This window comes from Chiloscyllium plagiosum, chromosome 1 (genome assembly GCF_004010195.1).
Source record: "Chiloscyllium plagiosum isolate BGI_BamShark_2017 chromosome 1, ASM401019v2, whole genome shotgun sequence".
Lineage (NCBI taxonomy): Eukaryota > Metazoa > Chordata > Chondrichthyes > Orectolobiformes > Hemiscylliidae > Chiloscyllium > Chiloscyllium plagiosum.
In genome coordinates, this window is record NC_057710.1 from 119,573,508 (window position 1) to 119,586,249 (window position 12,742).

The 12,742-nt window shown below is 39.4% G+C and overlaps 1 protein-coding gene across 1 annotated transcript in view; it reads right to left on the reverse strand.

Annotated features, from left to right (window-relative positions):
- Positions 1-2,739: 2,739 nt before the first annotated feature.
- The window catches only part of LOC122552553 (placenta-specific gene 8 protein-like), a 14,478-nt gene continuing 4,475 nt past the window's right edge, over positions 2,740-12,742 (reverse strand). Inside the window, exons 2-5 of the mRNA XM_043695254.1 lie at positions 11,007-11,152; positions 8,425-8,549; positions 4,534-4,663; positions 2,740-3,195 (exon numbers count right to left, since the gene is read on the reverse strand). Of these exons, the coding sequence (XP_043551189.1) occupies positions 4,574-4,663; positions 8,425-8,549; positions 11,007-11,115 (324 nt within the window). The 5' untranslated portion in view covers positions 11,116-11,152 and the 3' untranslated portion in view covers positions 2,740-3,195; positions 4,534-4,573. The remainder of the gene's footprint in view (positions 3,196-4,533; positions 4,664-8,424; positions 8,550-11,006; positions 11,153-12,742) is intronic.

Genomic DNA, 12,742 nt, shown 5'->3' on the forward strand with positions numbered 1-12,742 from the left:
ATCAATGCTAAGTTTAGGGAATATATTGAAGAGTTATATTGGTCGAAGGGGGGCGAACGTAGTACAATGAGAATGCAGTCCTTCTTTGAAAATGTGGACCTCTCCAATGTGAGTAAGGAGCAGGCTTCTCTTTTGAATTTGCTTCTAACAGTGCAGTAAGTGCAGGAAGCAATGAGGCATCTCTAAGGTAGCAAAGTACCGAGGCCAGATGGATTCCCAACTGAATTCTCTAAGGAATTCATAAACATATTAATGGAGCTACTTCTGGGGATGTACAAATATTCTTATATACAGGATTGTCTGTTGCCCACTCTTTGGGAAGCTAATATCTCCCTTATTTTAAAGAAAAGGAAGGACCCCGAAGAATGTACATCGTATAGACCAATCGCGCTACTGAATGTAGATTTGAAAATGTTATCAAAGATGTTGGCTCTGAGGTTGGAAAAGGTTTTGACCCCTATTATAAAAGAAGACCAAACAGGTTTTGTTCAGGGCTGCAGTTCCTCTAGCAATATTAGGAGAGTACTAAATACAGTTCAGGTATGTCAACAAAGATTGATTCCGGGGTTGGTGGTCTCCTTAGAGGCAGAAGAAGCCTTTGATCAGATAGAATGGCCGTATCTGTTTGAGGTTCTCGACCGTTTTGGTTTGGGGGGATCCTTTGCCAGATGGGTAGCAGTCTGTATAAGGATCCTAAGGCAGCAGTTATTACAAATGGTATTAAGTCAAATAATTTTAATATTAGAAGAGGTAGTCGACAAGGGTGCCCTTTACCAACATTGCTGTTTACCTTTGGCTATGAACCGTTAGCCAAAACCATCAGAAGGGACACTGAAGTAGTAGTGCCAAAGATGGGAATGGGACAACAGAAGATTACCCTGTATGCTCATGAAGTCTTTTTATTCTTGGCCAATCCGGAGAAGTCTGTTCCTCGTCTGGTCCAAACAATTAATTCCTTTGGTAGTTATGCCGGTAGGGGGGCATAGTGGAGATGCCTAACTTTAAGGATGGATTGCAATTCCCATTTAGATGGTCACCAAAAGGTTTTTTTTGTATCTGGGAATTTTTATTACTCCTTCCTTCCACCTGCTGTATAAGGCTAACTTTGAACGATTATTAGAAAGGATAAAACAGGATTTGCAGGGATGGGAGGGATTACCGTTATCATGGCTGGGCTGAATAGTCCTGATTAGGATGAATGTCCTTCCCCGACTGCTATATCCTATGAGAATGCTCCTGTTGTTACCGAGACAAGTATTATGGAGGATTAATGGTTGGCTAGGGTCCTTTATTTGGTGCCATAGGTGTCCTCTAATTAAATTCACTAAATTGCAGCTTTAGCAGGCTGAGGGAGGGATGGATCTTCCGGATTTGAAGAAATACCAAATAAGTGCTCTGTTAACATAAGTTGGTGACTGGGTACGGGAGAATTCAGAATCAATCCGGCTTGATATTGAAGCCTCATGGTTGAGATATCCTCTAATTAATTTATTATTTATGAACAAGATGAAATCCATGAACTAGCAATGCAATATCTAATTATCTTGAATACGGTGAAAGCCTGGAGGATAATGAGGCAAGACGAGGGCAATTGGTCTAAAACTTCGCCACTTACTCTGTTGGTAGGAGCCCAAGGATTTAAACCTGGGGCAATGGACTCCAGGAGAACAAAGGAATTCTATGTTTGGGGGATTTATTCGAGGGAGAGGTCCTGAGGTCATTTAGTCAGTTAAGTCAGAAATATGGATTTTCCAATAAGGACCTTTTCCGATGTTTCCAGATAAGGGACTATATACAGTGGAAGACCACACTCCTGGTCCAAAGTTATAAATCAGATGTGGAGAAAAGGGTACTCTGGTGTATGGGTACTCTTTCACTTAGTACTTTATATCATTTACAGAAAGGCAGTGCTCTGGGGGATATGGAAGGACTCTGTAAGATGTGGAACCCAGGGTTAGGACAGGACATTTCACCGGAGATATGGGAAGACATCTTGGGGAATGTAAGGAAAATTTCAGTATGTCACAGAGCACAGGCTATGCAATTGAAGAACTTACACAGGGCTCATATGGCACCAGAGAGGCTAGCTAAATTTAAGAGAGGAGTGTCACCAGAATGTCCCAAATGTAAAATTAATATAGGCACTCCCACACATTGTTATTGGTCATGTTGCATGATCCAAAGATATTGGAGTGCTATAGTAAGGGAGTTAAAAGACATTCTGGGGATTGAAATTAACATGGATCCAGTAATTCTTCTTTTGGGGTTGCCAAATTTGCCGACTCTGGGAGAACATGGAAAGAGACTGTGTAACATCCTTACCCATTGTGCGAGGAAGAACATTGTACTGAATTGGACATCAGAAAAACCACCAGATCTTATGGGGTGGTGTAAGTTGGTGATGGAGCATCTCCCCCAAGATTACCTCACAAATATTGGGCACCACAAAATAGAACAGTTTTATAGGACATGGTGGCCCTTTTTAAATTATATTGACACTGACTTGTCGGTAAAATTAGTCAGGGCCATGATATTGCCGTGGGAATCTTTATGGGTGCGTGTGGTGCCCCGGAAGGAAGAGACTGGAAGGAAAAGAATATGGGTACGTAGATGGTACTCCCAGGGATGGGACCCTCAGTGGAGTTGTGATATCATTCCTGTTATGTCAATGTGACTGTTCAGGTCAGCGGAATTGTTCAAAATCACCTTTTTATTTGTTACAAATTATGAAAAAGCAAAAACAAAAGATCTTCATTTTATTAAAGTTTCAGATTTAGAACATTCATGTAAAATATTGCTAGAAAATTGCAGATTTAGAAACTGCCACAAAGAGGTGAATTCTACATTTGAAGTCTGAGCTTTTCTGGGTACATTCACTACCATTTGAATTTTTTCCAATTTGGATCATTCTGGTTTTGGATAGTCTGTTTCCTTCTATAACATTGATGGAACAGCTCACTTCACCAAAAGTTATAATAATCTCCCCTTTTGATCTGTATATCATTCAATTTGAACATCATTGGCAATCTGGTGTTGTGTTACTCTGGCAAAAAAACTTCAGATCACAGGGTAATGGCTTCACAAAAATTAAATGAAATTTAATCTGCTAATTTTCAATTTGTTTTCTTCTGTTGCACTTTCTGTCAGTCTTCATTTTGTATTAGATGGATTATGATAAATAAAGGTCATACCTGCCTGTAAAGACAGAAAAAGTAGTGGAAGATGTGAATTCAGGAGAAAACATTTTGTACACAAAGTCACAGAAAAATAACATATGCTATATTAGCATAAGTAAGTCATTTGGCCTTTGAGCCTGCTCCACCATTCATTATCATTACAGTACATTATCTAACTCAGTTCCACTTTCCAAAACCAGTAAAAATGTGTTGCTCTCCTTTTCCAACTCTACTGTCATTGCTGATGCCTCATGCTTCCGGTAGCAGTCTGTGGCACATTACACACCTGCATGTTCACAAATCAGCTTAAACAGCAAGTATCAATAAACCATTCAATATAGAGGAAAGTCTAGTTGCTCATTCTAGTCATTATCTGATGTTCACAGAGAAGCAGATTTTAGCAGAGTTCATACACAGTCAGGATTTAACACTTCCTTTGCCCAGAGGCATGATGGGTAACTATAATGCTCCACCTGGGATCAGCTAATATCATAAAATAAGGACCGGACATGGGCCTTCCCAGTTTGCCTGCCTCCATGCCACCCACACGCTATGTTCGCCCACTACAGTAAAGGGGTTTTACATGCATTTTCTATTAGTAAGCTAAAACATTGCAAGAATAAGCAAAACAAACTTGGCTCTGTTACTCTAACTTCACATGTTGATGATTTTATCTATGGTCTCATGAAATAATCTACATTATCACAGAAGAGCACCTGTATGCACCCTTTATCACACAGACTAATGTTGCTAGTAGTTTGTTGCTAAAAAAAACTCAACATCTCCTTGCCTCTCTTCACAATTCCCTTTATATACTGTTAGAGAATTAAGAGGCACAATATTTTTGTGCTTAAATTGTTGAAGATGCATAGCAGATTGAGCAAGTTGTTAAAAAGGCATACGGAATACTGGGCTTTATAAATAGAGGCATTGAGTATCAATCTGAAGAAATCAACAGCCAGCCATTATAAAACCTGGTTCAACATCAAGTATTGTGTCTAATTCTGGGCACTACACTTAAGGAGGACCATTATGAGTCCACCATGTTGCGGTGGGTCTGAAGTCATGAATAATCCAGATAGGGTGAGGATGGAAGATTTCCTTCCCCAAAAGAAATCAGGTGGGTCTTTGTAGCATTTGATGACTGTTTCATATGAAGAATAGCTTTACTTTTAATATTCTAGATTCATCAACTAAATTGAAAATCCAACAGCAGTCATGGTGGTACTTGAAAGCGTACCCCTACAGCATTAGTCCAAGCCTCTAGATTACTGGCTCAGAGACATTACTGATGCATTAATATCTCCCACTGAAGTAACCAAATGAAGAAAGTTTATAACTGGTACCCTCTACTTACCACACAATGTGTAATATATCCAGAAAACCTCTAAGCAACCTCATCTTGCATAATTAATTTCTCTTTTAATTTGGCAAACAGAGCATGGGAGGCAAAATGCGGTTGCACAGAAATCTTTGCAAAGGGATCCCTGCAAAACAATTAAAAATTATAATAAGTACACACTAACATACTCACTTCCCTAGGTATGCATAACTACTTTTATTTATGTTTATACATTTCTGTAATCTCTATTTTGTTGTCAATTCTCTTCTTGCCTTGCAGTTTGATAGGTGATAGACTTCAATATTATTATATGGTCTGAGAGGAAGGCTTGTTGACTGTGTTACTTTTTACAACTCCCAAAATAGAATAATTCACCCTTTTATTATAATGCAAGAGAAGTATCTACATTTATATAACACCTTGTTACCTCACAGCAAAGTTCTCCACATAATGGATGCCTGTTCTTATAAAAGCAAACACATGAACAGGCAGCCATTTTGTGAGATGCTAATCTATAGAATTGTAAATGATGAAAGATTTATTATAGCCTCGGACAGATGAGCTTGGAAAAATATTGACAATGGATTATTTGCTTAAGTTTTGTTTCAAGGCAAAGAGCAGGTGCCATGATCAAGTTACTGCTGTCTGCTATTCTACAAATGTTACTTTAAGGTGCTTATATTGATGAACCTCTTTTATTTGAAATAATCAGTTCTGGCTTTTGTTAGTTTTACTGAATTGTACAAAAATGACAAAATTATTTTAAAATAATAAAGCATCGAGAGCTGAAGAGATAATCTTATGGAAACATTAATATCAAGTTTCAGTAAGGCATAGGAACAAACAAAGCCTTGCCCAGAGGGTGTTGACTTTGGTTTGCAACTGAATGTACTAGCTGCAGAGTTGCTGTACATACTCTGGAATGGTCCCATTATTAACACAGCAAGGAAATACCCAACTATTAGAGTCGGTCCAGGAATCAACACACTGATAGACCTAGAGCTCATATAGATCAATGGAAATGGGGCTGGGCCATGGGGTTGAAGTGGTGATGCAATAGGTAAATGGGATGAAATAACAGTTAGAGTATTGGTAATTAGATTTTGGACAAAGTTATTGAAGTTGGAAGATGAGAGGCTGGCCAAGACATCCAGATAAGACAGAGAGTGACAGATAAGCTAAGGCAGAGATAAAATACACATCATTAAGGAGGCAGAAATTAAGGTTTTTGTAGCAGGACAGGAGTGTGTGAAGTTGAAAATTCATAATCAGAAAGGATGCTAAGTTTGTGAACTGTGTAGTTCAGCCTGACACAGTGACGAGGGAGGAGTTGAATAGTACCTACGGAACAGAGTTAATGTTGCAAGTTCACCCTGATGTTTGCTAATTAGTCAAGGGTCCTTTGGATATCTCCTTCTAATAGAAAGTGTCAATTCCTCATATAGCTAGGGGCACCTAGCCACATCTAGTAAGGCAGAACTACCCCAAGCTGATACAGAGATTAAATCTGACATGTTGAAACCATTCTAACTGAATTAACTGGAAGAAATTTCAGCCTTTTCAAACTGGTTCTGATAATGGAGAGTCAGCAGAGAGGTTGAGACAAGATGTAATGAGGGGTAGCTGAATGTATATTTGGGGAATTGGACATATGTTAGAATGGACACAAAGGGGCAGCATGGTTGATTGGGAATAGAGGAGGATCAAGGACAGATCCTTGGAGAAATCGAGAGCTAATAACGTGTTTAAGAGAAGCTGTTGCTGGGGGTACTCTGGCTATGATTCAATAGTTAAGAGTGGAGTTATGTGATTACAGACCGACTCAGCTGGACAACAAAGGAGAACAGGGAGGTTGGAATGTTGTATAAAAATGTGCAGAACTAAGATGGTTTTCACTGAAAAATAAAGATGACAAGGGGCCATGGTTCAAGTTACTAGAAGGCTGAAGAGCTCCCTAAATAGAGTCACAGTCATAGAGATGTACAGCACAGGAACAAGCCCTTCGGTCCAACTCGTCCATGCGCAGAACTAAGATGGTTTTCACTGAAAAATAAAGATGACCAGGGGCCATGGTTCAAGTTTCTAGAAGGCTGAAGAGCTCCCTAAATAGAGTCACAGAGTCATAGAGATGTACAGCACAGGAACAAGCCCTTCGGTCCAACTCGTCCATGCTGACCAAATATCCTGAAGTAATTTGTCCCATTTGCCAGCACTTGGCCCATATCTCTCTAAACCCTGCTATTCATATAACCCATCCAGATGCATTTTAAATGTGGTAATTGTACCAGCCCCTACCACTTTCTCTGTCAGCTCATTTGATACATGTACTACCCTCTGCGTGAAAATGTTGCCCCTTAGGTCCCTTTTATATCTTTTCCTCTCACCCTAAACCTATGCCCCCTAGTTCTAGGCTCCCCCACTCCAGGGAAAAAACCTTGTCTATTTACTCTATCCATGCCCCTCATACTTTGATAAGCTTTTATAAGGTCACCCCTCAGCCTCTGATGCTCCAGGGAAAACAGCTCCAGCCTATTCAGCCTCTCCCTATAGCTCCAATCCTCCAACCCATGGCAACATCCTTGTAAATCTTTTCTGAACCTTTTCAAGTTTCCGATAGGAAGGAGACCAGAATTGCACACAATATTCCAACAGTGACCTCAGCATTGTCCTGTGCAGCCACAAGTAATAGACTATTTAAATAATTCTGCCATTGTAAAGCCAAAGGGCTCAGGTTTGAAATGGGATGACTAAATTCAACCGAGATTAAAAACTATAAGAAACATTTTCCAGCTGAAGCGGCAAAAATGAAGAATCATCTTCTAACAAACATATTTGTGGAACACTTCTTCAAATAGGATCTCAATAAATGTCTGTTGAGGAGAAGATCGCTAATGATAGGGATAGGCAAAGACTACCAGGATCAAATTTTCATAAAACAAGTGGTTCCTGTTTTATTCCTATAGGGGACTGGGAGGCTGTGATAAGAACAGTATCTGGAACTCAGCCATTCGGGATTTATTGGTACATGAATGATGGTACATGAATGGAGATTTGCTTATTTATATCTGGGAATCAATGCAGGTAAACAAGATAGTGAAGGTGGCATTTGGGTATGCTTGCCTTCATTGTCAGTACATTGATTATAGGAGTTGAGAGGTCATGTTGAGGTTGTATAGGACTTTGGTTAGGCCATGTTTGGAATACTGCATGCAATTTGGGTCTCCCTGCTATAGGAAGGATGTTGTGAAATTTGGAAGGGTTCAAAATGTTTTTATATGAATGTTGCCAGGGTCGGAGGGTTTGAGCTATAGGGAGTGGCTGAATAGGCTGGGGCTGTTTTCCCTGCAGCATCGAAGGCTGAGGGGTGACCTTATAAAAGCTTATCAAAGTATGAGGGGCATGGATAGCGTCCATAGCCAAGGTCTTTTCCCTGGGTTGGGCAAGTCCAGAACTAGAGGGCATAGGTTTAGGGTGAGAAGGGAAAGATTTAAAAGGGACCTAAGGGGCAACCTTTTCACACAGAGGGTGGTGTAAGTATGGAATGAGCTGTCAGAGGACCAGAGGAAGCGATGGAGGCTTGTACAATTACAGCATTTAAATGGCATCTGGATGGGTATATGAATAGAAAGATTTTGGAGGGACACGTGCCAAGTGCTGGTAAATGGGACTAGAGTTATTTAGGATATCTGGTCGGCATGGACGAGCTGGACCGATAGGTCTGTTTCCATGCTGTACAGCTCTATGACTCTATACTATGACTCTATAATTCTAACATTAGTTCAGAACTTTCCCTCAGGAGATCAAATGGGAAACGTAGAATCCATAATAGACTTTTTGTTTTAAAAATATTGCAGGCATTTTTAATATTTTACCCTTTCATATGTTCTTAAAATCTGACTTACTTACCGAAATGTTATATGTTGTTCTGACGAGAGTTCTCATCGCCATGGAGGTACCGCAGAGACAACATTCACCCATACTCCCTGCAACTTGACAGCCTAAACAAGGTAGACAGAATAGACCACAGCAACCTAGAAATAATGGGAGGATGTATAAAATAGAAATACATCACAAATTTTCACGAGCAAACAGAGAAGTTAATGCATAAAGATCATGCTTCAAAGCACAAATTTGAGGAAGTTCTTACTCAACAGTGGTACATTTTCTGCTGATGCTTATTAAATGTCCACAATACTTAACAAACTTTATTCAATCTTAGGCCATGAACCTTGCTAGATGTCTAGCCTTCATTGTTCATTTCTAGGACTTCCCAACCTTATTTCCAATTTCCTACGTTATCAGTGGTTTGCTTTTCAACTAAGAACAGTCTTACCAGAATGAGATGCACAGCTTAAGCAACAGTAGCAATTCTATTTGCCTACTTCGGTAAAATTCCTGTCTTGAACAGTTTGCATCTTTCCTTAACAACTATGAGCATGTTTCTTTCAAATACAAGTAGGATTTCTTTTACACTGGTAATATTAAATATTTTCAAACAACTGCATTTATTTTACAACCTTAATGGGGAAAAGCATCACAAAGATTTTCATAGTGACATAATCAGTCCTGCAGAGAATGAAGTGCAGGATGCCCACAAATGGAGCTCAGAATGAATGCACTGCAGTGTTCTTTGAGGATTGTAAGACTGAATTTGAATATGAGGACAGAGATCATAAAAATATTTGAACATGAGGACCAGAATTCAGTTAATCAGTAAACATAGCATTAATGATTAAGTAAGGCTTGGTGCAGGTTAGACTAAGAGCCCTGAGTAGAGTTTAAAATTAGCTCCAGTTAATGGAGGGAGGAAGTCTGACCAGGAAAGCACTAGATTTGTCAAGTTGGAAGGTAACGAAAGCAAGGCTAAGGGTTTATGCATAGACTCTAGCTTGGAATAAGCAGAGACAAACGATGCTATGGAGTTAGCAATGGGCCGCCCTGGTGTTTTTATTTTATTCATTCACAGGGTGTGGACATTGCTGGTTGGCATATTAAAACAAAAGTGGGCCTGAGGTTAAGGTGATGGTGTGGATCCTGCTGCAAGGCTGAGTTCTGTTGATAGGATGTCCCTCCACCCTGAATTTTAAGTTTGTGCTCACAGACTAAACTATTGGTGACTTAAAACAAAACACTGTTTCATTTTAGGAAATCTCTTCCCTCTGTCATAACATCCCTGAACAGATATAAAATATCTAAAAAAAAATTAATGGCAAGAATATGGTGACAAAAATTCAGTACAAGGTGGCTAGGGAATGGGATTTGTGATCAGAGCAGAAAGAATTGGTTCAGTCTTCCCAGTATTTGATTGGAGGAAACTGTAGCTCACCCACAATTGGATATTGGCAACTCTGGAGGGGTCGCGAGAAGTAGAAGTGGTAAGATTTCATTCAGTATACCCTTATACCATAACTTTGGGACATTCCAGAACAATTAATGCTTTTGTATTGTAATGACTTGTAACATGGAAAATAGCAAGGTTTCACAAACAGCAACAAGTCAATGATCAGATGACTTTTTATGTTGTTGAGGGTTAAATATTAACCAGGACATTTGGGTAAATCGCTTGTTATTTAAATTGTACCTGGAATCATTTATGGGAGGCCTTGGCTTAATGTCTAATCTGAAAGATTAGCACTGCTAACTCACAGTGCCAGGGACTCGGGTTTGATTCCACCCTTGGGCGACTGTCTGTGTAGAGTTTGTAAATTCTCTCTGTGTCTGTGTGGGTTTCCTCCAGGTGCTCTGGTTTCCTCCCAATGTCCAAAGATACGCAGGCTAGGTGGATTGGCCATGCTAAACTGCCCATAGGGTCTAGGGATGCGCAGGCTAGGTGGATTAGCCAGGGGAAATAGAGGGATAGGGTAGGGGATGGGTATGGGTGGGATGCTCTTTGGAGAGGTCTGCTTCCACACTGTAGGGATTCTATGAGAGGTCTGAAACAGAGCAGAGAATTATATATTGTTTCCACTCTTGAAAGGACAGAGAATAAATTTAAATTAAGTAGTAAAAGAAGCAGAAGTGACACGAGGCCACATATTTTCCACGCAGTGAGTGGTAAAGATCTGGAATGCACTGCCTGAGAATGTGGTGGAGACCAGTTTAACTGAAGTTAGCCCAAGGAAATCAGACTGTTACCTGAGAAGGAGAACGTGTAGAATTACAGGGAGAAGGGGGCAAATGGTACTAAGGTGAATTGATCATTCAGAAATGATTGGCCAAATGACCTTGTTTTGTGTTGTGACAATTTTGTGATTCTGTGTGCAAAACAGCCATTGTCACATGAATAAAAGCAAAAGGAAAATAAAATAATATTTAACAATGCATTTGTATTGTGTGTTTTATAACCTCAGATGCATCATAAGACCTTTAAAGCTATTGTGTCCAGTTATAATTGCAAACAAAATTAACTAGAGCAGAAAGATCATATCAACATAACTATAGCACAGATTCCAAAACCTTATACAGTAGACGAATAAAGATTTTCTTACATATTCCCACATCATCACAACAGCTTAACAGTCCAGAGTTCCATTCCCTTTTCGATGCGGCAGCAGGCTGGGTCATTATAACCATTGGAGTCCCTCCAAACTGTGCCATTTTGAATTATTGATTTTCGTTTCACAACGGATAATATCTTGAGAGAATAAAGAGTATTTTTTATTGAGACATGGGCGATGACAATGAATTCTGACCACAGCTATAGACTTCTTGTATTCTTCAAAACCAAATACCACCTGCCAGCCCACGCATTAATTATTTCAAGTTTATCATCATGACTCTTCTTAAAAAAGAACTTTGGACTTGAGGGACTCTGCAGTTGTTAGGTCAACGTGTTAGAGACAGCTAGAAGATGTGATTTCCAGTTCCAGGCAATAAATAGCTAATCGTCACAAACTTAACAAGTGAAGCCACAAGCTCAACTGCAGCAATTACCTGGAAAATACTTTCCGACTTTGGTGGTGGAGGGAAAAGGCTATGGCATTGTGAACCAAGAGGACCTTTGGCTGGAGAGGTTGGAGCATTGTACTGGCTTGATTCAGGAAATTTATGCCATTGCAAAAATTAAATCTAACTATTACATTCATTGCTGTGCCATCACTGACAAATTGTGGTTGGGAGACACTGCTGCTATCAATACTTCTTTGTGAACCTAAAGCCTGTTTAATAAGTGGAAGGGTGTAAACCTTCAGTGAGTCTTGATAAGAGGAGGCACTCGTCTTAACAATGAGGTGAAGTTTCTTGCGTGATAGCAATAGATATTATGACTGACCCTTTCGGGATCTGGAGCTAGACTCCCCGATTCCCCACACAACACGGTGTAACAGTATCTGATTGGATGGATGCCAAAGTAATGTCTAACATCAACCCTTTCAGAACAACTACCTTCAGCAACAAAAAGAAATGAAATTCAAGAAAATCAGGTTCCATTCCCTGTCAAAATTAAAACTAACAGTCAATGAAACATGACAAGTCAGAGGGTGAATGGTCAATTTGCTCTCTGGAGGTGAGTTGGTTGATGAGACTTTGGCATCTGCTGCACTTACTTTAAAGGGAATATATACTTTTAACAGACTGAGGCCAGGATTTCTTGGTTTTGGGAATCCCTGATGAGTAAAAGGCAAAGAGAAGGCTGGGTCCATGACGTTGATGCTGATATATGCCCTCCTTACGACAGAAGTTAGGCTTATGGTAACTTAGTTTCTGGTTTCCTTTCTTTAATAAAGGTGTTATATTTGTTATTTTTCAATCCACTGGGTTCCTACCAAATTCTGAGGAATTTTGGAAGACTATAACCAATGCCACACTTCTTTTAACACCCTTGATTACAGTCCCTTTGCTCCTGACAACATGTCAGACTTTAGATCCAATAGATTCTGAGTATCTTTTCCCAGGTGATGGTGAATGCTTTATGTCTATTCCTCTCAATCACATCTTGATTTTCAATTATTTCTGGGAAGGTTTTTTTATATAGCTATTTTTATTAGAGATTTAACATTTTTACAAGTTTACAAAAATAAACAAAACTCTCAAATACAAACATTGATATACAATTAAATCAAATATACAATAGCCAAAATTTAACAAAAAAAACTACCGAAAAAGGAAAAAAAAGCAAAACTCAACTATCTACTAATCTAACCTACAACTAACCAGAGTGTATATTTAAGTCTCTTACATGCTCGGAATGTGTTAACATCAAATGTAATAAAACCCGTATTCATGC